This window comes from Diospyros lotus, chromosome 9, assembly GCF_014633365.1.
Source record: "Diospyros lotus cultivar Yz01 chromosome 9, ASM1463336v1, whole genome shotgun sequence".
NCBI lineage: Eukaryota > Viridiplantae > Streptophyta > Magnoliopsida > Ericales > Ebenaceae > Diospyros > Diospyros lotus.
In genome coordinates, this window is record NC_068346.1 from 5,219,949 (window position 1) to 5,241,988 (window position 22,040).

The 22,040-nt window shown below is 38.2% G+C and overlaps 2 protein-coding genes across 2 annotated transcripts; both read left to right on the plus strand.

Moving 5' to 3' along the window:
- The first annotated feature begins 14,880 nt into the window (after window positions 1-14,880).
- On the plus strand, window positions 14,881-15,760 carry LOC127810034 (cell division control protein 2 homolog 2-like). Its single transcript, XM_052349253.1, has 4 exons — window positions 14,881-14,888; window positions 15,030-15,063; window positions 15,145-15,329; window positions 15,610-15,760. Exons 1-4 carry the CDS (start codon window positions 14,881-14,883, stop codon window positions 15,758-15,760), a joined length of 378 nt encoding a protein of 125 aa, XP_052205213.1.
- A 1,835-nt stretch (window positions 15,761-17,595) lies between these two features.
- Window positions 17,596-21,235, plus strand: LOC127810035 (uncharacterized). The gene is made up of 5 exons (XM_052349254.1): window positions 17,596-17,708; window positions 20,264-20,309; window positions 20,354-20,440; window positions 20,748-20,849; window positions 21,158-21,235. Exons 1-5 carry the CDS (start codon window positions 17,596-17,598, stop codon window positions 21,233-21,235), a joined length of 426 nt encoding a protein of 141 aa, XP_052205214.1.
- The last annotated feature ends 805 nt before the right edge of the window (window positions 21,236-22,040 follow it).

The window sequence follows — 22,040 nt, forward strand, 5'->3', positions numbered from 1 at the left end:
GTTAAGAGACAATGATGAGTATTGTGTATGCACAGTTTGTTGAAGTTTGTACTCAGTTTTGTATTTTGTGTTGTTGATGCAATATTGTAAATGTTATGTTCTTTGTTGATTCGGTATAATCGCATTGTACTCTCTTTGATATAGTGGATTGACTAGAGGCGAAAATCCCTATCGTGATTAGGATCCATTTACAGATCTAAACACATATATCGTGTGTTCTGGTTTGTGTTGTGTTTTTAGTGCGATTGGTTTATTTCCTATTCAATTTCTCAGCTTGGATCTTAGTTTCGTCTTTTGGCTGGTTGTATTGATTGCGGGATTAACACCCAAGACCATCAGATGCAGCGGGAGAGTGATGCACTCCCTGCGTCCATGTTTCAGGTGCCAGTCACTTATCTTAGTTGTTAATATCCTGTGAAATAAACACAAAAGCAACTACGGCAATACCAAGATCCACGTTCGAACAAAATCAAAGAAAAGAAAATACACACAATGCAAATAGAAAACTGATTACACCTATAACTTAATAAATGGATAGTAGAATCTGGAAGAAAACTGAGCCCTAGTTATGAACAGTTATTCGGAAAGGCCTTATAAGAATTAACATTGCTTATTAATTTTTCTTGTTGGAGAAGTAAGTTTGGGACTATTTGATGATCAACAACACATGTTGAGGATAATGTGCATAAATCATTTAAAAGAGTAATGAGATACAAATTTTCCTTCCTCAACCTTCCTTATCCTGAAAACAAGAGAGAGAGAAATTTACATCAAGATTTATTGTTGCTACTACTATTTCATCTTCAATTTTTTGATGATGGCTATCTTATTGGTTTATTTCTCCTGAATAACTAATGGCTATACTTTTCTGGACCCTGCTGGATTTAAAGATGTTCCATTATTGTTGTTATTGCATATTTAAAATTAAATTAAATTTAAAAACTTTTATATATTAATTATAGCTATAAAATTTTACTTTTGAAATGTTCATTTATGTAAAAAGTATATACTACTACAATAATTATTATTAAAGGCAAAATTATTAGAGCTTGATTAGATCATCAAAAAGCTATTTTTAGTGTTATCGTATGTGTTTGATTAATAATTAAAAAAGAGTTTTTTTTTTTTTTGTTAATTTTACTAAAACCTATTTTATTATACAAATTTAAGATTACGAAAAGATTAAAAAGTATATGAGTTTTAATGAGAAATGTCGTTATGTTGCCACTATTTAATTACTTTTTTTTTTCTCTCCTTTCTTTCAAAACTATAAATTCTCACATCTGATCTCAATCGAACAATTTCGCGACTACAACTAAATTCACTCTCCAACTTCTTCAAGTGATCTCTCAACTTCAATTTTTCTGACTCTTTTGGTTTTGCGCCATAGCGGTACTATTCGATTCAATTTTCTTTCTCGCTTTATTGCTTTCTTTGCATTTCTTCTCCTGTGACTTATCTTTTCTTTTCATTTCTAATTTTTTTCCTTGTTTACTGCTCTCCTTAATTTACTTTTGGCGCAGATCAATGATGTATTCGTTTTCTAATTTTTTGTTATATAATATATTTGGCAAAGAACACATCAATTGGAAGCTATTGCTTCTTTTACTGTCAGTTCTTATAAATTTAATTGTATAGATTTAGATTCGTATGGTTTCTTCTTCTGATACGTCAGGGTCAAGATAACGTGGTAGGAAGAAATTGTGTTCAAAATTGCCCTTGATTGCTAAGTTTTTGATGTATCATTATCTATAGTGCTTTATGCCTACAGCTGTACTTAAATAAGTAGATACCAGAATCTGGAAAGAAAACGGAGCCCTAAGTTATGAACAGATATTCAGAAAGTTGTTATAAGAATATTTTAACTTCGCTTATTAATTTTTGTTTTGTGGTAGGATAAGTAAGTTTCCGACTATTTAATGATTGCTAGCACGTGCGGGACAATTTGCACAAATTGGTGTGACCCATGATGAGATACAAATTTTTTCCTCTTTCCCCTTCAAAGAATGGTATTGTGTTAACATTCCTAATGAAAAGGAGCAAGACAGAAATTTACATTTATCAATATATACCGTTGCGACTACTATTAGAACATTATTCTGTTGATGCCTATCTTATCGAGTTGTTTCCTCAATGCAACTTGTGTAAAGCCCACTCTCGAATAGTCCCATTAGTATAGGATATTCGAAAGGAGGTCATCATAGTAATGATATAGAATAAAATCATATTAAAACAAACAACTCACTTCATTACTAACAGCGGAATATAATTAGAGTTCCAATATATTTCTAATACTTCATTAGTCTTGGCATGAAGGCTATACATATAATTAAACGCCTCTAGAGAGTTAACAAAATAAAAAATAAAAAAAATCATCACATTACAAGGCTTAACGAAATACCACTAAGGATATTCAAGATAGGACGCGTCTCCATACACTACTATCCCTAGATCTTAATCCCACTGGACTCACCCCCAATAACAGTCCTTCCTTTACTTGGAATGGCAAATAAGATCAAATAAGCCACAAGGTTTAGTAAGTTCAAGAACAATAAACGGTAAATAAGGTCCAAGAATATGGTGACACCAAAAAGAGTAATCAAGAATTCAACAGTTATATAAGACCCATAATTTATGACTTGATCCATTTCAAGTTGAATGCAACATATCATCATGTATAATTATGCAAGTGTGCAATCTTTATAATATCACAATTCCCATGGGCTCGTAAGCCATCATACCAAGCATGTATAAATGCACTATATTAAAAATATACATAAATAATAATTAGTATTATTTGTCGGGTTATGGCCACCTCATCCTGTGCCAAGTGTTCCTAGAGTACCTTTTTCTACCGCGCAAAATATCAGTTGCGCTAACTTATAATAAAATGATACATCATAATGAGATCATGCTGCTTATACACATCATATTTGGTTTCCAATAGTACTATCATCCTCACAATGTGTATATATATATATATATACTTTATTGAAATGCAATAGACAATAAATGAAATATTATAAATTAAGTGTGCATGTCCAACGTCTCTTTTAATTTAATTTTCTCTTTTACTTTTAATATATAAATTATATGATATCTTATATATTTACTTTTATAATATATTATAATATATATTATACATGTGTGTCAAACATGTTGCTATTTTCCTTATTTCCTTGAGTGGTAGTACCCCATTAGACTCTTTTTCCAATATATAATATAATATTATATATACCTATGTACGTTTACTGCCCATTTTTCCATTTCAATTTCTGTTTAATAATATAATGTGTTACATAGCTTCTATTTATATACTACACACACACACATATATATATATATATATGTTTCGTGCATAATTGTAGCTTACTTCTTCCTCTATTTCCTTATTATATATATATATATATTTTTTTTTTCTTTAATATAACATACTATACATATCAAATATTATAATAATATTTATTAACATTAAACATCTGACCTAACCAATCATTAAGAACGCTAGTGTCTCAATGGTATTAATAAATTAAATAATTAGACTTATGTGTATTATGCATTTATATGTAAGTACCCCGCCCGGATATCCCCAACCACCCAAACTACCTGAACGGGAAAACCTACGAGAGGAGTAAAAGAATGAACACAAGTCAAAGCCACCTTGGCATGCATACACAAAAATAAGAACAACGGAATCAAAGCTAAACACATGCATGCACTACGGGTACCCCGCTATCACAGCGGTCACATGATAAAGAAATAAACACAAACTCATGTGCCAATATACACGAGACTCGAGAAACGACCTGGCATAGTAAAAATGATAGAGTAAACCCTACTCAATCATCAGAGTTGACAGGGATTGACAGGACTCTCTGTACACCATACCGACTCTGCCACCAAAAGCTAACTCCCTTGCAATGGCTCACGCTGCCATTACCTGGAATGATGGAAAAACAAGATGAGTCGAGAGACTCAGCAAGCATAAGAGAATAAAGACTGAAGGCTACACAAAACCAATAAACTTCTCCTAGAACACCAACCCCCAAATACACACAAGTCATAAGACGCTACAACACAATAGTATAGCATAATCATAGCACATACCGGTCCTTGGGGCCCACATAAGACACATGGCACCCAAGTCCCATACCAACCTGTCGCTTGCCCTAGACGGTAACAATTACCTCCAGCAAACCTGTACGCGCCATCCCGAGTCGGTACTCCCGTCACCCGTATGTCCGTGTCAGTACTCCCAACACCCATCCATGTCTGTACTCCCGACACTCGAGCCAGAGGCTTCCTTGGAACGGTACTCCCATCTGAAAACTAAATACTACCAGTAACCATGCAATCCACATAACAATGCAATGGCGTAGTGAGCATCAACGTGATACATGGCGCCCATACATCCAGGCATCAGGCCATGCTCTGCCCACATAGTAAACCACACGCGATGCATATGCCCGTGCTGGATGCAACCTGACCAGCTAGAATGTTCGTGTCCAAGCATACTCAATAAATGAATATCCCAACATGCAACCCGTACCCATGTGCATATCAAATCATGAACAGCAATATAATGAATCCAAACGTGCAGTAAATTACATACTGGCAGAGCTAGTCAGCAGTGCCCGGCACCGGTCAACGGCCAGTGATTAGGAATGTCCACCCGACGGTCCACTTCAAGGCCGTACAATAGTCTACCCCAACGTCACCAATAACCGACCCCTGCCCTACTGCTCGATAGCTCTAACTGAACCATAAATAAACTCGAGAAAACCACAATTAAACCTGCACGTCTAGGAACCAAATCCCCAAGCTAGTTCAACATCATTCCCAAAAAGAGTGGGGGCAGTACAAACTCCCGTAAGTTCACAACAAATAAAACTCTAGAAGTCTCGGATTTAATTTAAATTAAAATAAATGAATAACAACTTAATAAATAAGGCTAGGTGCCGAATTAAAGTAAAGGAAGTGATAAAATACAAAAAATCACGGGGTCTTTCACAGGAATTGAAGAACACGAGGAGAGGGTTAGGAACTTGCCTTTACACGGTCGTTTCTTGCATTCCTTGCACTCCTGCTGCGAAATAAAACGTTTAATAGAGATTAATAAAATCGTGGCTCACATTAATTAAATCTAACCGTGTAATATAAATAATTTAACCGTTTAAAATCCCACGTAGGCACACCGTAAATAAGATCCCAACAAGTCTCATATTTCTTTTAAATTAAATAACACCAATAACATCCTCAATTTATATATATAATTAATACGCGATATCGAAACGAGTCAAGTCTCATATTTCTTTTAAATTAAATAACGCCAATAACATCATCAATTTATATATATAATTAATACGCGATATCGAAACGAGTTAAGGGAAGACGAGGGGTTTATAAAATGAAAAGAAATTGCAAGGGTAGATGAGAGTTTGCCTGTATCTAGCCATTTACAGCGTTTCCATGTTTAAACACCACCAAAATATTACATACTGTAAATTAATATACACTTCCAAAATTAATAAAATAAGATCCAAAATAAAATTTTAACCGTTCAGAATATTTAATACATATTTATTTATTCACATGACTAATTAAAATGTAATTAAACCAAATTTAATCTTACTTTTTCTCCCAATTTCCTCCATTTCTTTACTGCATGCGCCTCTTTCTTCTCCATTTTCTTTCCCCCATTTTCTCTTCTGTTCTGTGCGCGAAATCAGCCCAAAATGGGCCTTAAAATGGGTGGCCAGAACGCTGCCACGTGGCAGCCTGTGGGCTGCGCTGGGAGGCCACCGCCTCAGGGCCGAAACGACGTCGTTTCGGTCCCTTATTGGCTGAATAAAATCAGCCAATTTACTCTCCCGCGTGCGCCTCCCCTCGCTCGAACCCGCGACCTCCGCTTCTGCCCGCGCGCACGCGACCAGCTGGGCTGGCCGTTTCCTTCGCTTTTAATACGCGGCCTATTAACTTTAAAGCAATCCCAGCCCAATTCTGCAAAATCACATTTTAACCCCCCACAGTTTCATTTAACTACACACCCCCAAACTCCAATTCTCCTTTATTGCACTTACACCCGAAAACTTTCAAAAATCCACTAAATTAATTTATTTTCTTATTTCCATAAATACTTCCAAAAAGATTATTAATTGGATTAATTTCTTTTTAATACAAATTTAATTAATATTTCCTTTAACTTACAATTATACAATAATCTTCACAAACACAATAATTAATAATTAATAATTAATGTCTCTTAAACTCAAAAATATTTAACAATTATTAATTGCTCCTACCAACTTAATAATCATTTATTTAATTCTCAAATTTCGGGATATTACAATTCTCTCCTCCTTAATAGAATTTCATCCTCGCGTTCAGTCAACCTCCTCAAGATATACCCACACCTCTCATGATATTACTCAACATCACCTCTGGAACATGATATCATTATTTTCTAGTTCTCACAATTCTGAGTCTACTACGTATCCTACTTGACTTACTACACCAGCACAACTTCCCAATCCATCACCTCAATCTACCCACAATATGATCACTAATACCATAATTAGCTTAAGAAACTTCACCAATGTTCCTTTATTACAATATCATAATTCAATTGTTCCCCAAAGCCATCTCATGTTTTCTTCGCACTTATGTTAGAGACTCTTTCGACCACATATCAGCCTAAGGTGAACTCAAAATTCGGAGGCATTTAATCCCCAAGATAATCTAATCCACGGCACAAAGCCCAATGCAAATGCAATAATGACAGGAGTAGAGCCATCTTCTTGCACGACAAGAGGCTAGTATTCGGTAACGTGACTGGGACTTGCCACGTACTTACGAGGCATAGGGACATGGAAGCGATATGACATACTCAATCAAGAATTCAACAACAATATTCTTTAGTCTGACTTTTCCCAACTGATTCTTAACCAGGTACACAACATTTTCTTTACAATACTTTTTCCCACAATTTGCCACGTAGACTCAAGGTCCCATTAACAAATATGCATAGTCAATTAATCAAGATTATTAAGGAATAAATATCCTTTACTCAGCACATCTCGAGATTTAAGATATCACCCGATCTCCCCTCTTAAAGGAATCGACATACCTAGTAGCTAGTTTCTACTATGACTTATTCAGTGACCATCAACCCTCTACCTTGTCCTCCAAACCTCTGTTCATCAAGCTATGGCGGTTGTTTACAGTTACTCGCTTTGTGACCTTTTTCTAGTTAAACCGAAAGCAAACGATCATCGAACCAACAACCGTCCCCACCGTCTGCAAACAATTCATCTCATATGACCCGACTGGCCACACAAATAGCAGACAGATCGATGAAACTGGGACGACCCACGGTGATCCTTTCCCTCACGGTTTGCACCTCAGGAGTCCAACCACAACCACACCAATAGCTAACTCATACAACACCTGTTGGAAATGTATGCCCTAAAGACACGTTTTGTTTAATTTATGGTAATGATGTTTCTTTTATTCAGTTTATGGCACATATATTATTTGCATTTAATTGTTGGAAAGGTGTCCATGCTATTAAGTAAGTGATTCATGTGATGGGTCGTTCTTCACAGTTAGGCATGAATCATGGGTACTTAATAAGCAAGAAAATATAACTCTTGATCTTTTGATAGAACTGGGCATTCTATCATGATAAGATCATTGTGCAATATATCCTAATGGAGGATGGCTTGCCTTAGCCAGTAAACAGTCCGTTTACTCTAATTGTACAAGCGTATTTGGAATGCGTAGAGTGGACCTGTGATAGAAGCTAATGACAAAGTACTAATTATCATGGAGCTAGTCTATCACTGCTACTACGTGGACGAGTACTCTAATACTTGAGTATTAGTTGGTGGTCTAGTGAACCTAGAGCTATATTCTTAGATTCATTGTAGGTGAGGTCTATCAAAGATCAATATCCTTTTGAGTTGGGAGTATGGTTTCTAAATTAGCTAAGACAGACTAATACAAGATAGTTTCTGTGATTCACCCCCTTGTGATTGTCCAAGAATAATCGAATAATCCAGGGCCCTGGGAACGTAACTTAAGAGTGTGTGCTTCTGGGTAGCTCCTAGTGATAAGCAAGTACATTCGAGTAGTCACGGATTATTGGACTAGTGATCTAAGGATGGTAGAAGTCATTTAGAAAGGTGTTAGTACATTATTCCTTTCTAAATGATGGGTGTTACGCAGAGGGGTATTTCCGTCATTACACTAGTAGGTCAAAGACATGGCATATGCAAAATTATTCGTGGGGTCAGTGTTACCATATGGTGATAGTTGGAACACTTAGAATGACAAAATATAGCTACTAGGTAGCAGGGATATTTTGGTCATTTTAGTAGCCGTGAATAATTTATCTTTTGGTCCCCGGGGTAGCTCGATGTAACTCATGTATTTTTTAATACATTTGGCTTGTTGGATGAATTACATTGAGAGAGAATTATTTTATTCAGAATGGTCCATTGGGCTAGAATAAAATAATAGTTCATTAGGGTTTTTAATTAATTAATTGGGCTAACCCAATTAGAAAATTAATTAAAAGATCTTGGCCCATTAGGGTTTGGCCCACTAGGGTTTTAACCCTAGGGTTCTCCCTATATATATCTCTCTTTAGTTGTTTTTTCATCCAAGTCGTTTTTCATTCTTCTTCACCGAAGAGAGGCCACGAGTTCGAGTCATACTCCGGAAGATCGAAATGGTGCGTTTGAGTTCTGATGCGACGGAGCCGAAGGCTAGCAGGACAGCCGTCGTCTCCACAACGCGAAGAAGCTCCCATCGCTCCATTCCGTCCGGTAATCCGCCGCAAAAGTAAGTCTCCTAGATTCTTATCAATACGAGGAACGTTTTTGATATTAAAACGCTTCCGTTGCATGCTTTGTATCCTCGTTCATGATCCTTCAACACCAACGAGATCAAAGGTAAATTCTACCCAAAGATGCTCAGGACGCTCAACCCATACAGTCCATAAGGGTTACCAGCATGTTAGTCACCTCAAACATAATCAAATGGACTATTTTACCCCAAACCTGGTCACAAAGAACACCCTAAGGAACATCCTAAGGAACACCCTTGGTCAAGCTTGATCGTTAACGAACCCAAACAACAATCCATTACTAGTCTCGATCTCCAGCTTAGAGAGTAACTTTTTCCAAAAATGCACTTTAGTATACTCACATGTCCCAACATAATCTCTGCACTCGCCTAAGCCTATCGCCTCTAAGTTTCCATTGTCAACACAGTCATTAATAACTGTCTCGAGTGAACTGCCTACTTCATCTAGTAGGTCCCGATCACTTAATTTACTCATTTCCTTAAAACCCATCCACACGAGACACCGAGGTGATAACTCCCCACTCAAAGTTACACCAGAATTCCAAATCTTTAATGACTGGAACCTATCATGAACCCAGTTCGATTTCCTTGCCTACACAGTGCCTGTTCCATATCCGAAGAAATGCCCTATCGTCACAGAACAGTCATCATCAAATCACAATTAGGCCTTCCAGGCACAAAACTTCCAATTTATTTACTCGTCATACCCAAGAACAAAACTTTCACATCCAGATATGCACACAACCTACAAACGTACCAATGAGTCTCTCTCATTGTTTCACCGACCTTCCCTATCGTCAATTCTTTCCTACCTTGTGGCAACTCGTAAACCTTTAAGCACTCTACTCCATCCTATCCCATTTACGCAAGTCCTCAAGTACGCAACGAACATATCTAATTTGTAATTTCCTTCTCATTGCTACACATGGCAAATACCGAGCTCCTAGCAAAGAGACCGACAGATAGGAAGAGAACTAGTGTCCGTTGGCCACCGACCAACAGCTCCCTCACCCACGGTCGACTACCTGCTGTGTCTCGTTACTGCCTCACCATTTTCCTTATAGTTGCCCATCAGTACACATGCATACGCACCTACCCATAAAAGTGACTTGGCAAGTCACGATAACGTTATACATCACGTCCCCTCACACATGGTCCTGCACCTTAACCATTTTCATAAAATGTTTATATCCGATCACACCTTACTCTCATTGTCATAAAAACTAAAGCTTGTTGCGCCCAGATCCATACTAGATGAGCATCATGGGATATAACTCCACACACATAGTTTCCTCAGGCAGGTAACCCATGTCCTAACTCGTTCCCAGACACACCTCATGAGCATGTACCATGTCCAATCAAAACTTTATATATATATATTTTTATACCGTTGCGTGCTCTTGCTAACCCAGGCTTACTCCCACTAGGTGGTGCTCGTCGTGTCCCCTTCTGCTCGGGATGTGGCCTCATCTGCCAAGCTCACCAATCCCCCGCTGCTTCCAACAATAGAGTTGGGTCCAATGGATTCATCTCTCAGGTAAGCAGAACTCTGCACCATAGCCTCTGCTGAGCGACTAGCAAACGATACCCGTTGTCTTCCGGAATCAGTTGGGTCCCAAATCTCTGCCTGTCGCTCTATAGCATGGGCAAACTGATCATAATGGACTCGAAGTGTCACATCCTCCATAAAAATCCGAGTAATTTACCTCCATCTCTCATTCATATACTTCCTCACGAAAAGCACTTGCTTTTCGGAGTACCCTAGTAGGTGCTCATGTGTGGTCAATAGGAACACTTGATCCATGCGCCATAAGAAAGCCATCACATGTTCCCCATCTCGCTACTTACCACCCAGGGTGAGGAGTAGCTCGCGCTCCCAACGATTCCAAACTAAGTCAAATGCCACTTGATCCAGGTCTGGCACCCTAGAACTTGACCCTCCTGGATCCATACCAAATAGCAAGGGACCCAGTGATCTGTACACAAAATAAAGTATCAAGCCAAGTACCAAATTCCTCACCCCCTTAACCTAAAACCAACCTATAAACATAGGGTTCCTCATTTAAACTCATATCCGGCCACTAAAGGCAACCTAGACACCTCTCTGACTCTACCCGACAACCTTGGTGTACAGGAACTCGTCCCACAAAACTGACTCAAACTACGCTCTGATACCAATATTGTAAGCACCCTCGCCCGGATATCCCCAACCACCCAGACTACCCGAACGGGAGCACCTACAAGAGGAGAAAAAGAATGAACACAAGTCAAAGCCACCCTGGCATGCATACACAAAAATAAGAACAATGGAAGCAAAACTAAACACATGCATGCACTATGGGTACCCCGCTATCACAGCGGTCACATGATAAAAAAATAAACACAGACTTTTATGCCAATATACACGAGACTCGAGAAATGACCTGACACAGTAAAAATGATAGAGTAAACCCTACTCGACCATCAGAGTTGACAGGGATTGACAGGACTCCCTGTACACCATACCGACTCTGCCACCAAAAGCTAACTCCCTTGCCATGGCCTACGCTGCCACTACCTGGAATGATGAAAAAACAATGTGAGTCGAGAGACTCAGCAAGCATAAGAGAATAAAGGCTGAAGGCTGCACAAAACCAATAAACTTCTCCCAGAACACCAACCCCCAAATACACACAAGTCATGAGACGCTACAACACAATAGTATAGCATAATCATAGCACATACCGGTCCTTGGGGCCCACATAAGACACCTGGCACCCAAGTCCCATACCAACCTGTCGCTGCCCTGAACGGTAACAATTACCTCCAGTAAACCTTTATGCGCCATCCCGGGTCGGTACTCTCGACACCCGTATGTCCGTGTCGGTACTCCCGACACCCGTCCATGTCGGTACTCTCGACACCCTAGCCAGAGGATCCCTCGGAACGGTACTCCCGTCCGAGAACTAAATACTACCACTAACCATGTAATGTACATAACAATGCAATGGCGTAGTGAGCATCAACGTGATACATGGCCCCCATACATCCAGGCATCAGGCCATGCTCCGCCCACATAGTAAACCACACGCGATGCATATGCCCGTGCTGGATGCAACCTGACCAGCTAGAATGTCCGTGTCCAAGCATACTCAATAAATGAATATCCCAACATGCAACCCGTACCCATGTGCATATCAAATCATGAACAGCAATATAATGAATCCAAACGTGCAGTAAATCACATACTGGCAGAGCTAGTCAGCAGTACCCGGCACCGATCAACGGCCAGTGACTAGGAGTGTCCACCCTACGGTCCACTTCAGGGCCGTACAATAGTCTACCCCAACATCACCAACAACCGACCCCTGCCCTACTGCTCGATAGCTCTAACTGAACCATAAATAAACTCGAGAAAACCACAATTAAACCCACACGTCTAGGAACCTAGTCCCCAAACTGATTCAACATCATTCCCAAAAGGAGTGGGGGCGGTACAAACTCCCATAAGTTCACAACAAATAAAACTCTAGAAGTCTCGGATTTAATTTAAATTAAAACAAATGAATAACAACTTAACAAATAAGGCTAGGTGCCGAATTAAAGTAAAGGAGGTGATAAAATACGAAAAATCATGGGGTCTTTCACGGGAATTGAAGAACACGAGGAGAGGGTTAGGAGCTTGCCTTTACACGGCCGTTTCTTGCACTCCTTGTACTCTCGCTGCGAAGTAAAACGTTTAATAGTGATTAATAAAACCGTGGCTCACATTAATTAAATCTAACCGTGTAATATAAATAATTTAACTGTCTAAAATCCCACGTAGGCACACCGTAAATAAGATGCCAACAAGTCTCATATTTTTTTTAAATTAAATAACGCCAATAACATCCTCAATTTATATATATAATTAATACGCGATACCGAAACGAGTTAAGGGAAGACGAGGGGTTTATAAAATAGAAAGAAATCATAAGGGTAGATGAGAGCTTGCCTGTATCCAGCCGTTTATAGCGTTTTCACGCTTAAACACCACCAAATTAATACACACTATAAATTAATATACACTCTCAAAATTAATAAAATTAGGTCCAAAATAAAATTATAACCGTTCAGAATGTTTAATACATATTTATTTATTCAAATGGCTAATTAAAACGTAATTAAACCAAATTTAATCTTACTTTTTCTCCCAATTTCCTCCATTTCTTCACTGCGTGCGCCTCTTTCTTTTCCATTTTCTTTCCCCCATTTTCTCTTCTGTTCTGTGCGCGAAATCAGCCCAAAATGGGCCTTAAAATGGGTGGCCAGAACTCTGCCACGTGGCAGCCTGTGGGCTGCGCTGGGAGGCCATCGCCTCAGGGCCGAAACGACGTCGTTTCGGCGGTCCCTTATTGGCTGAATAAAATCAGCCAATTTACTCTCCCGCGTGCGCTCCCCTCTCTCGAACCCGCGACCTCCGCTTCTGCCCGAGAGCACGCGACCAGCTGGGCTAGCCGTTTCCTTAGCTTATAATACGCGGCCCATTAAATTTAAAGCAATCCCAGCCAAATTCTGCAAAATCACATTTTAACCCCCCCACAGTTTCATTTAACTACACACACCCCCAAACTCAAATTCTCCTTTATTGCACTTACACCCGAAAACATTCAAAAATCCACTAAATTAATTTATTTTCTTATTTCCATAAATACTTCCAAAAAGATTATTAATTGGCTTAATTTATTTTTAATAAAAATTTAATTAATATTTCCTTTAACTTACAATTATACAAAAATCTCCACAAACACAATAATTAATAATTAATGTCTCTTAAACCCAAAAATATTTAACAATTATTAATTACTCCTACCAACTTAATAATCATTTATTTAATTCTCAAATTCCGGGATATTACATATATATACATACTATTTGAATCAAATATCATAAAAGAATTATGGTTCATCAAGGATTCAGCTGTTAAAAAAAACATGGATCATAGAAAAAAAAAAACATCATTACTTTGAGAGAATATAGGATGGATCAAAACCTATTTAAGCTTTTGAATAGAATTCAAATATTATGATCAACAAGATAAGACTGATAGGGTAGGCATAAACAAAACATCAAATTTAGCCTGAATTTAAAAAATTTCAAGAACAGAAATTTAACAATGATAGGAATAAATTTACTGAAATAATAAAAAAATAAAAATATAAGAACTTGCCTCAAAATAAAAGAGACAATAGAACTTGTAAGGGATTAGAAACTTGCACTAAAATAAAAATATGGTGCAAGAAGAACTTGCCTTGATGAATGATTAAATTATAAGAAGAAAAAACCTGTCAAATGTTGTAATTTACACCACTTGTAGTTATTATCAGAGAAGAAGAAGAAGAAAAAGTAGAAGAAGAAGAAGAAGTCATAGGAAAAGAATAAGAAAAAGAAGGGGAAAAAAATAAAAAGAAGGAGAAATTATCTGGGTGGAGTCAAGAGAAAAAAAATTAGGGAACAATGGGACAAAAAAAGAAAAGTAAAGAGAAATTTTGGAGGATGTCTACCACCCCACTTCCCACAAATCCCTTTCAATTTTGCCCCTCCCAATTGCACACATGCACGAGCTATGCCCCTTTATGACATTTACTAACCTATTTTTTATTTTTTTATTTAATTATTTATCACACACAAATCTCTAATTTCTTAACGAGTACAAACCCACTTGTGAGACCACCATCTAATTAATTTAGGCTCATTAGGCCCAACTCACTACTTCAACTCATAAAATTTTTGGCCCTTTATTATAAGTCCAATGAATTTATTCTCATCCTTAAAATTTTATCGTTTCTAAAAATTTTAAAAAACGTAAATCATAAAATATTAAATGCTCTAGACCTACTAATAAGTCGTTACAAATGGACTTAAAAAATGTCCCATCTCTTGTATTCACATGCCATTCTAAAGTTTCTTTAAAATCTTCCTCTAACTGATCCGATTAACACTAGATGGTTGGGGTTTTTTAATCTATTCATCCATAAATCATGCCATTTCTTAATGCTTCGGTATAGTTTTTTGCAAAATGGTCCACTCATCTTTTATATAGTTTGGCTTGTTAAGTGATAATTTCTTTCTTGCATTTCTGTCTGATCGTTTTCCTTATCGGATTTTCTGCTTAGTCATGTACTTTTATTTCATTTTCGCAGGTCTTGCAAGATTCAACTTGATTTCATGAGCAGGGTAAAGAGAGAGAAAATGGTTAATTTTAATTTTTTTTTCTTACTACCTCAGTTGCTATTTATGATGTTGGTTGGTTGACAGTACCTGGGAATCGATAAGATTGGAGAAGGAGGTTATGGTAAGGTTTACAAATGCAATGATACTTTAGATGAAAAAATGGTCGCTGTTAAGAAGATTTTCTTCCTCGGTGATCGTGATGGTGTCCCAGGCGAGGTAATGAGGGAAGCCTCCATTCTAAAAGAGACGAAGCATGATAATATTGTCAGGTTTGCTCCTCACCATACATGACGAAGCCTAATAATTCCTCTTATTTCTTCTTAGGTAGTTTCTTTTTTGTGGTAGCGCCTGTTTTGTGGTTCCCATTGTTTTACTTTGTTCACAGGTCATGTACCTTTCTGTATAGTTTTAGTGTCATGTATGCATAAGTCGAACTCTAATTTTCAGTAATGTTTTGAATTTTGTTATGCATTTCCTGGTCAATTTTACTCGTATGGCATGTGATATATTTCTCTATTTCTCTAATTATGGTGGTGAAATGTATAACAGGTTGCTGGATGTCTTGAACGAAGAAAAATCTGTGTATCTCGTGTTCGAGCATCTGGACTTTGATCTCTTGACATTTATGAAGGGTATAGAGCTTCCTAGGGATTCGCAAGCTATAAAAGTGGGTGAGATCTGTGCATATGAATGCTTGTAGTTGCGCGTTTTCTGCTTAGAAATTATTGTAAGAATCCAAAGGCATGGACATTGGAATTGTTGTTTTTTGTTTTCTAATAAGGCCGAGGTTATGACGATTTTTCAAGTGAGTTTTATTTTCATAAGCTTTGACTCGGGATTGAAGAACCCAAGACCGTCACCACTTTTAAACAACCCATTTTAGAAGTCGGGCCACAAGCCCACTCCCTATTTTGGAGGAGAAATGGGCCTCGACCCATTTGCTCAAGTTGAAGGAAGTCTACTTATCTTAGCCCATTAACCTTGATATAAAAGGGCACTCTTTAGCCATTCTTTTGGCACCTCCTTTTCTCATGGCCGAACCCTAGCCCCTCTCTCTCTCGTGTTTCCGTTCCTTGGCCGATAGCTTCATCTCTCTTTCCCTGTACATCTCCGATCGTGATGGGAGTCTTCTTGCCTTCTATGGTTGATCCTTCCTTCCATGTGAGCGGCCGCCTTTCCTTGTGTGCGAAAGGCGGTCCACTAATGTCGCTTGAAACCACTACATATTCGAGACCGAGGTCTCCTTCTCAGGTAAGCTCTTCTCTCTTGGTTTTGTGCTTTTTACCCTTAGTCTTTGTGATCAATCTACCTTCTATGGTAACCTATTGTGAGTGGTTTTGATCGCTTGGGTGAGAGAGGGTTTAGTTGAGTTCGGCCAAGAGGTGTTGGGGCTTTCTGGGCTTACAGTTTGAGGGGTTCATTTGTGGTGTAATACCCCATTTTCGTATGAGGTTGCCACGTAATTTTAATAAGTTTATAATACCAAAAAATTGGTTTGATAGCAATTATAAGCACCAAATCGACTGCAGGGAATGCCTCGGAGTGAAATTGTTTAAGAAAAATTATATGGTTCTAACGAGCGAATCAAAATAAGATTTATGGTATTGAAAGAAATCGAATCCGAAACAGTTTTTGGTACAGCTAAAATACAGTTAACATTTAGGCTGTAAAACCGAATCATTGTAGGAGACTCTCGAAAAATCAACGGAACCCTAGGGGGGTTTCGATTTTGCGTAATGAGCAACCCTTCAGTGATTTTGGGATGAATCGATAGTCCGGTAAGGACATTGGGGCAAAAATCATCTATATCGAGTAAAATATAAGTTATTAATTGTGGATTTTCAGTATTAAAATGCAAGTTTAATCGGTGTTTGAGAGCATGGTTGCAATAAGAAAATTACCTAAGTGATAAAATTGGGGTTTAATATATAATTTCTCTTAATTTAAAGTGTAATAAATAGTTATATATACGTATATATATATGCTCGTGCGCGTGGCCAGCTCCTGAGAAGCTTTAAATGGCCGAGATTTGCTGCAATGGGAGAGATATTGGGAGCATGAATTGAGGAAAAAATCTCCAAGAGACATGGTGTAGGTAGGACATGATGATTTGATTAAATGTATCATGCAAAATATATAAATATATATACGCATCCGTGCACGTGTGTGCGTGAAAGAGAGCTTCTGTGAAACTTCATTTTACTGCAACTTGAATTATTCAAATGATTAAGTGATGGGCCCTCTGCAAGATTTTCATGGCCAAGCGAGATTTGCGCAAAATGGCAGCGGGATTTAAGGGGATATAGCAGCCGAATGTGAGAGATTTTGTTATTAATGAAATGTACTATATATATTTATATATATATGCACGTTGGAGAGCAAGCCATGGCTGCCTATAAATAGGCAAGAGAATCAGCCGATTAAGAAGCAAGCAAATGAGATCGAGAGAGAGAGAGAGGGAGAGATTGTGAGAGAGCTGGAAGCAACCAGCTCGCGGCAGCCATGGCCGCGAGCTTCCAACAAGCTCGAGCGGCCATGGCCGACGGGCAACAAGCAGGGCAGCAGCAAGGAAGGCGGTTGCGGAGGCTAGCGGCGGTGTGGCAGCGAGAGGAGAGCTCGATGGAGGCTCAGGAAGTGGCCGAGAGGCGGTAGGAAGTGGCAATTCACGGCCATGGCAGCCATGGCCGCGAGCTCACCAAGCTGGGTGCAAGGCAGGGGGCGGCCGCAGGCTTGTGCAGCTTGGCAGCGGTGGTCCGGCGAGGTCGAGGCGGCCGGCGGAGGGCCGGGTGGAGGTCGGTGAAGGGCGAGGTGGCGGCGGCCCCGGGCGTTGGGCGAGGGAAGTTGCAGTTCACGCAAGAAGAAAAGAAAAAAAGGAGAAGAAGAAGGAAGAAAGAAGAAGAAAATGAAGAAGAAAAGAAGAGGAAGAAAGAAAGAAAAAAAAAAAAAAAAAGATGAAGCATGGGAGTTGCAGGTCGCGCAGGCGGGAAGCAAGGGAGAGGAGAAGAAGAAAAAAAGAAAAGAAAAAAAGAAAGAAAAGAAAAGAAAAAATATATATAAATGGGAAAAATGTCGAAAAATCCCAAGAAAATTCTAGAAAATAAAGAATTATGTTTCGGTGATATCTCGGAGATTTTGGTAAGAAAAACAGCCCGGGCACGCGTTTCAAGGATAGGGCACGCATATCGAGGAAATTCGAGATGCTAGGTTAAGGTGAGTAAAATTCCTTAGAAAATTTCATAAATTCAAGAATATTATTTTATGAATTATCGTAGTGAAATATTTGAGAAAATATTTTAGAAATATTTAATCTGGATTTATTGAGGAAAAATAGGAAGAAATAGAGAGAAAATTATAGAAAATGCCAGAAATTATAGAAAAATATGTTTTAATGTTTATTTAAATAATTATGGTGATTATGATACTTTGAGGCTGAAGTTGAAGAGACTCGTGCAAATTTTGAGGTTGGCACACAAATCGAGGCGATGCAAGAGGTAAGGCACAGATATCAAGGTAACCCGATAAGCTTGAGAAGGTAAGTGGTACTCCCCAATTAAAGTTAGTTTATGAAAAATGATTGGTTTATGTTCCTCGAAAATGTTTTCACCATATTGACATGCCCTGATATGTATCCATCACTTAGACTGAATACATGACATGACTATGAAATGCATGAATACACGTTGATATCATTGATCACTCGCATTTGAAGCCGTAGGGAGTACGAACTAGCACCGCTACTTTACCAAGGGTGCACCCATACACCTCGGCTTCGAAAGAGGGGGCCGCAAAAATGGTAGGTAGCATGAGGGGTGTAGTTGACACCTACGAGATAAGACATTGCATTCATACACGAAATATGTTTTCTGTACCCTTACTTAGATGATTCATCATCTAACTTGGGTTTTGCCTCTGGAATATTCAAACGTTCTAGATGGAGATTGTAGCAGATAAACTGCATACATGACATGACTATGAAATGCATGAATACACGTTAATATCATTGATCACTCGCATTTGAGGTCGTAGGGAGTACGAACTGCCACCGCTACTTTACCAAAGGTGCACCCATACACCTCGGCTTCGAAAGAGGGGGCCGCAAAAATGATAGGTAGCATGAGGGGTGTAGTTGACACCTATGAGGTAAGACATTGCATTCATACACAAAATATGTTTTCTGTACCCTTACTTAGATGATTCATCATCTAACTTGGGTTTTACCCTGGAATATTCAAACGTTCCAGATGGAGATTGTAGCAGATAACGAGAATGAATGAGATATGAAATGGCACTTAGCATAGTGCATGAGAAATGAAATGTATATAACGTAGCCCATGTATTTAAGTTCTGCTACTTTAGATTTTGAACGTTTTGAGGAATGTTGAAGATGTAAGAATTTATTTATGATTAATGTTAAGATATCAGGTTTCGATCTTACTTCCGCATTTGATGTGTATAGTGATTCTCTTTCGAGATCAATGTATGGGAATTCTGAGACAGAATCGAGATATGATGTGATTTAGAATTAAGTTTGAAAGAAAAAAATTTATTGTCCCGGAATTATCTCAATTTATAATGCGCCCGGAAAAGCGGGGCGTTACATGTGGCTTATGATTTCTATTCGTTGACGTTACCAACAGTGATGACTGGTTCTTTCAGATCTAAGCCTTGAACGTTATTTTAGCAGGGAGTTCTCATTCTGTTTCTTGCATTCTTTATTTAGATCTAAATCTGATTTGATTTATTACACTAACCCTTTCTATTTTGTAGAGATTTTCTGCAACAGGAATCAGGAATAGAACCGTCATTGTCTCAGTGGAAAATGATAACTTTATTTCTTGCAATTCTTTACATAAAAAATGGGTAAAGCTATGGAGACATTCAGGAATCAATTATTGTCATATGACTCACACCGCATTGTTTAATTGCAGCATGGTAGCAAAGAAGACTAGGTAAATGTTGGGAAATTATCTGGTTACATTATTTTTCAATATTTTTAGTGTAACTAATTCAAATAACAATAAAAAGTATAGAATATGTGGCATGTACAAGTTCCCACAGACCTAAGTCTATATTGGTAGCAAAGTTCCACCTAAGTTAAAAGGGGAACGAAGAGCAAGCAGAGATTGGGCTAGATTAAAATAAAATGTAAACCATAAATGCTTAATCTGTCATATGGTTCATGGTGATTCGACTCTCTTTGCAGGACTATCTGCGTCACATTCTTTCTGGCGTGGCTTACTGTCATGCACGTAAGATCCTTCCCGAGATTTAAAACCTGCAAATTTGTTGATAGATCGATCTCAGAGAAAACAGAGTGAAGGTAGCAGACTTTGGATTGGCTAGGCCAGTTGGTGTTCCCTTAAAGTCATATACTGGACAGGTATTAGTAATCGCATATACATTCTTGGCCTGCTTTTAGTCTTAATCTGCTAACTGTACCGTTGCATTGTTGAATTGTCAGCTTGGTTCAATGAAACCAATTTAAGAATTGTGCTGGTGGTGATGTTTTGACAAACTGTGCTCCTTATTTTTCTTCCTTTCCCTCTTTTTCTGACAATTTACATGCATTCACAGATGATAGGAAATACTGTTTCTTTTTTCTTGTTCTTATTTATGTTATTTTGTATCATACAATAAATCTTCTCGGATTCATGTTTGTTTTCTTAAATTTTTGGCCATCTCTATAGGTAGGAACTCCCAGGTACAGGGCTCCAGAAATTTTGCTTGGCTCACACCAATACTCTTCTGCTGTTGACATTTGGTCTGTTGGTTGCACATTTGCCGAGATGGTAATGTGGCAGCCTCTTTTCACTGGCAGGACTGAAAATGATCTACTGCTCTCAATATTTAGGTATCACACCTACCTTATAAAACCCAGTAGAATTATAGTGCAGCAATCTTAAAATAGATTCTTTACGTAGCATTTTGGGCACACCAAATGAAGAAACTTGGCTTGGAGTGACCTCTTTATCAGAACAGATTAATCATCTACCCAAGAGCAATCCTAAGGTAATTCTTCCTTGATGGGTGCTTTCTTCAATCCTCTGATCTTTTTGGACATTGAAATAATTTCATTTTCAATTTACTGCATTGCCAGGAACTGGCAAACGTGTTCCAAGATCTTGAACCTGCCGGAGTCGATCTTCTCTCTATAAGTTTAATCTACTATACTTGAGCATGTGTAAAATGAACTAGCTCTCTATCATGAGAAACTGTAATTCTTTTACATGGTGTGAGGCCATTCATTAGGATAATAACAACTTTAGAATAAAAGCTTCACAGCCATGTATTAGATTTACAGCTCCATATTACTCCATGCAAATTAGGTGATTTAACAATGTGTTTTATACGTACCAGAAAATGTCGTGTCTGGACCCAAGCAAAAGAATAACTGCTCGTGATGCGCTCAAGCATGAGTATCTCACTTAGCCTGCTATCAACTTGGCGTTCCCCGTCTTCATCTCTCTGTTATGTTGATAGTTAGAGTCACTAGTTTTCATCTGAATAAGCAAGTGATAGATTGTTCTACCCCTGATTGTTTGAACTACCAAAACTCCCATAACTTTCCTGCCAGCGCTTTATGTTATGAAATGAATGCTTCAACCAATTATTGATGAAGTAAAAATAGAACTTATATACAAAAGAAAGAAAGAAGAGAAAACAGAAACAAAAATTCTGTTTCTAACCAATCTAACTAATCGAAATTAGTTTAGCTAATTAACAATAATCAGAAACTGATTTAACAACTTTTATCTTCTTAACAACTTTTATCTTCTTGACTGGCAAACTGTGAAATTGAGATGGATGCAATGCCTTTGTAAACATGTCTGCTAACTGGAGATTAGTCTTCAAATGCAATGGCTTTATTACTCCTGCAAGAACCTTTTCTCTAACAAAATGACAATCCAGCTCAATATGCTTTGTTCTTTAGTGAAACACTGGATTCTTGGAGATATGCAATGCTGAAACATTATCACAAT

Coding starts and splice junctions, on each gene's coding strand:
- LOC127810034 (XM_052349253.1), top strand. Junction 15,064..15,144: donor AACTTGATTTCATGAGCAGG/GTAAAGAGAGAG, acceptor GTTGGTTGACAG/TACCTGGGAATCGATAAGAT. Junction 15,330..15,609: donor AAGCATGATAATATTGTCAG/GTTTGCTCCTCA, acceptor AATGTATAACAG/GTTGCTGGATGTCTTGAACG.
- LOC127810035 (XM_052349254.1), top strand. CDS start 17,596: ATGGCCGACGGGCAACAAGCAGGGCAGCAGCAAGGAAGGCGGTTGCGG. Junction 20,310..20,353: donor CGTGGCTTACTGTCATGCAC/GTAAGATCCTTC, acceptor ATTTGTTGATAG/ATCGATCTCAGAGAAAACAG. Junction 20,850..21,157: donor GTTGCACATTTGCCGAGATG/GTAATGTGGCAG, acceptor CTGCATTGCCAG/GAACTGGCAAACGTGTTCCA.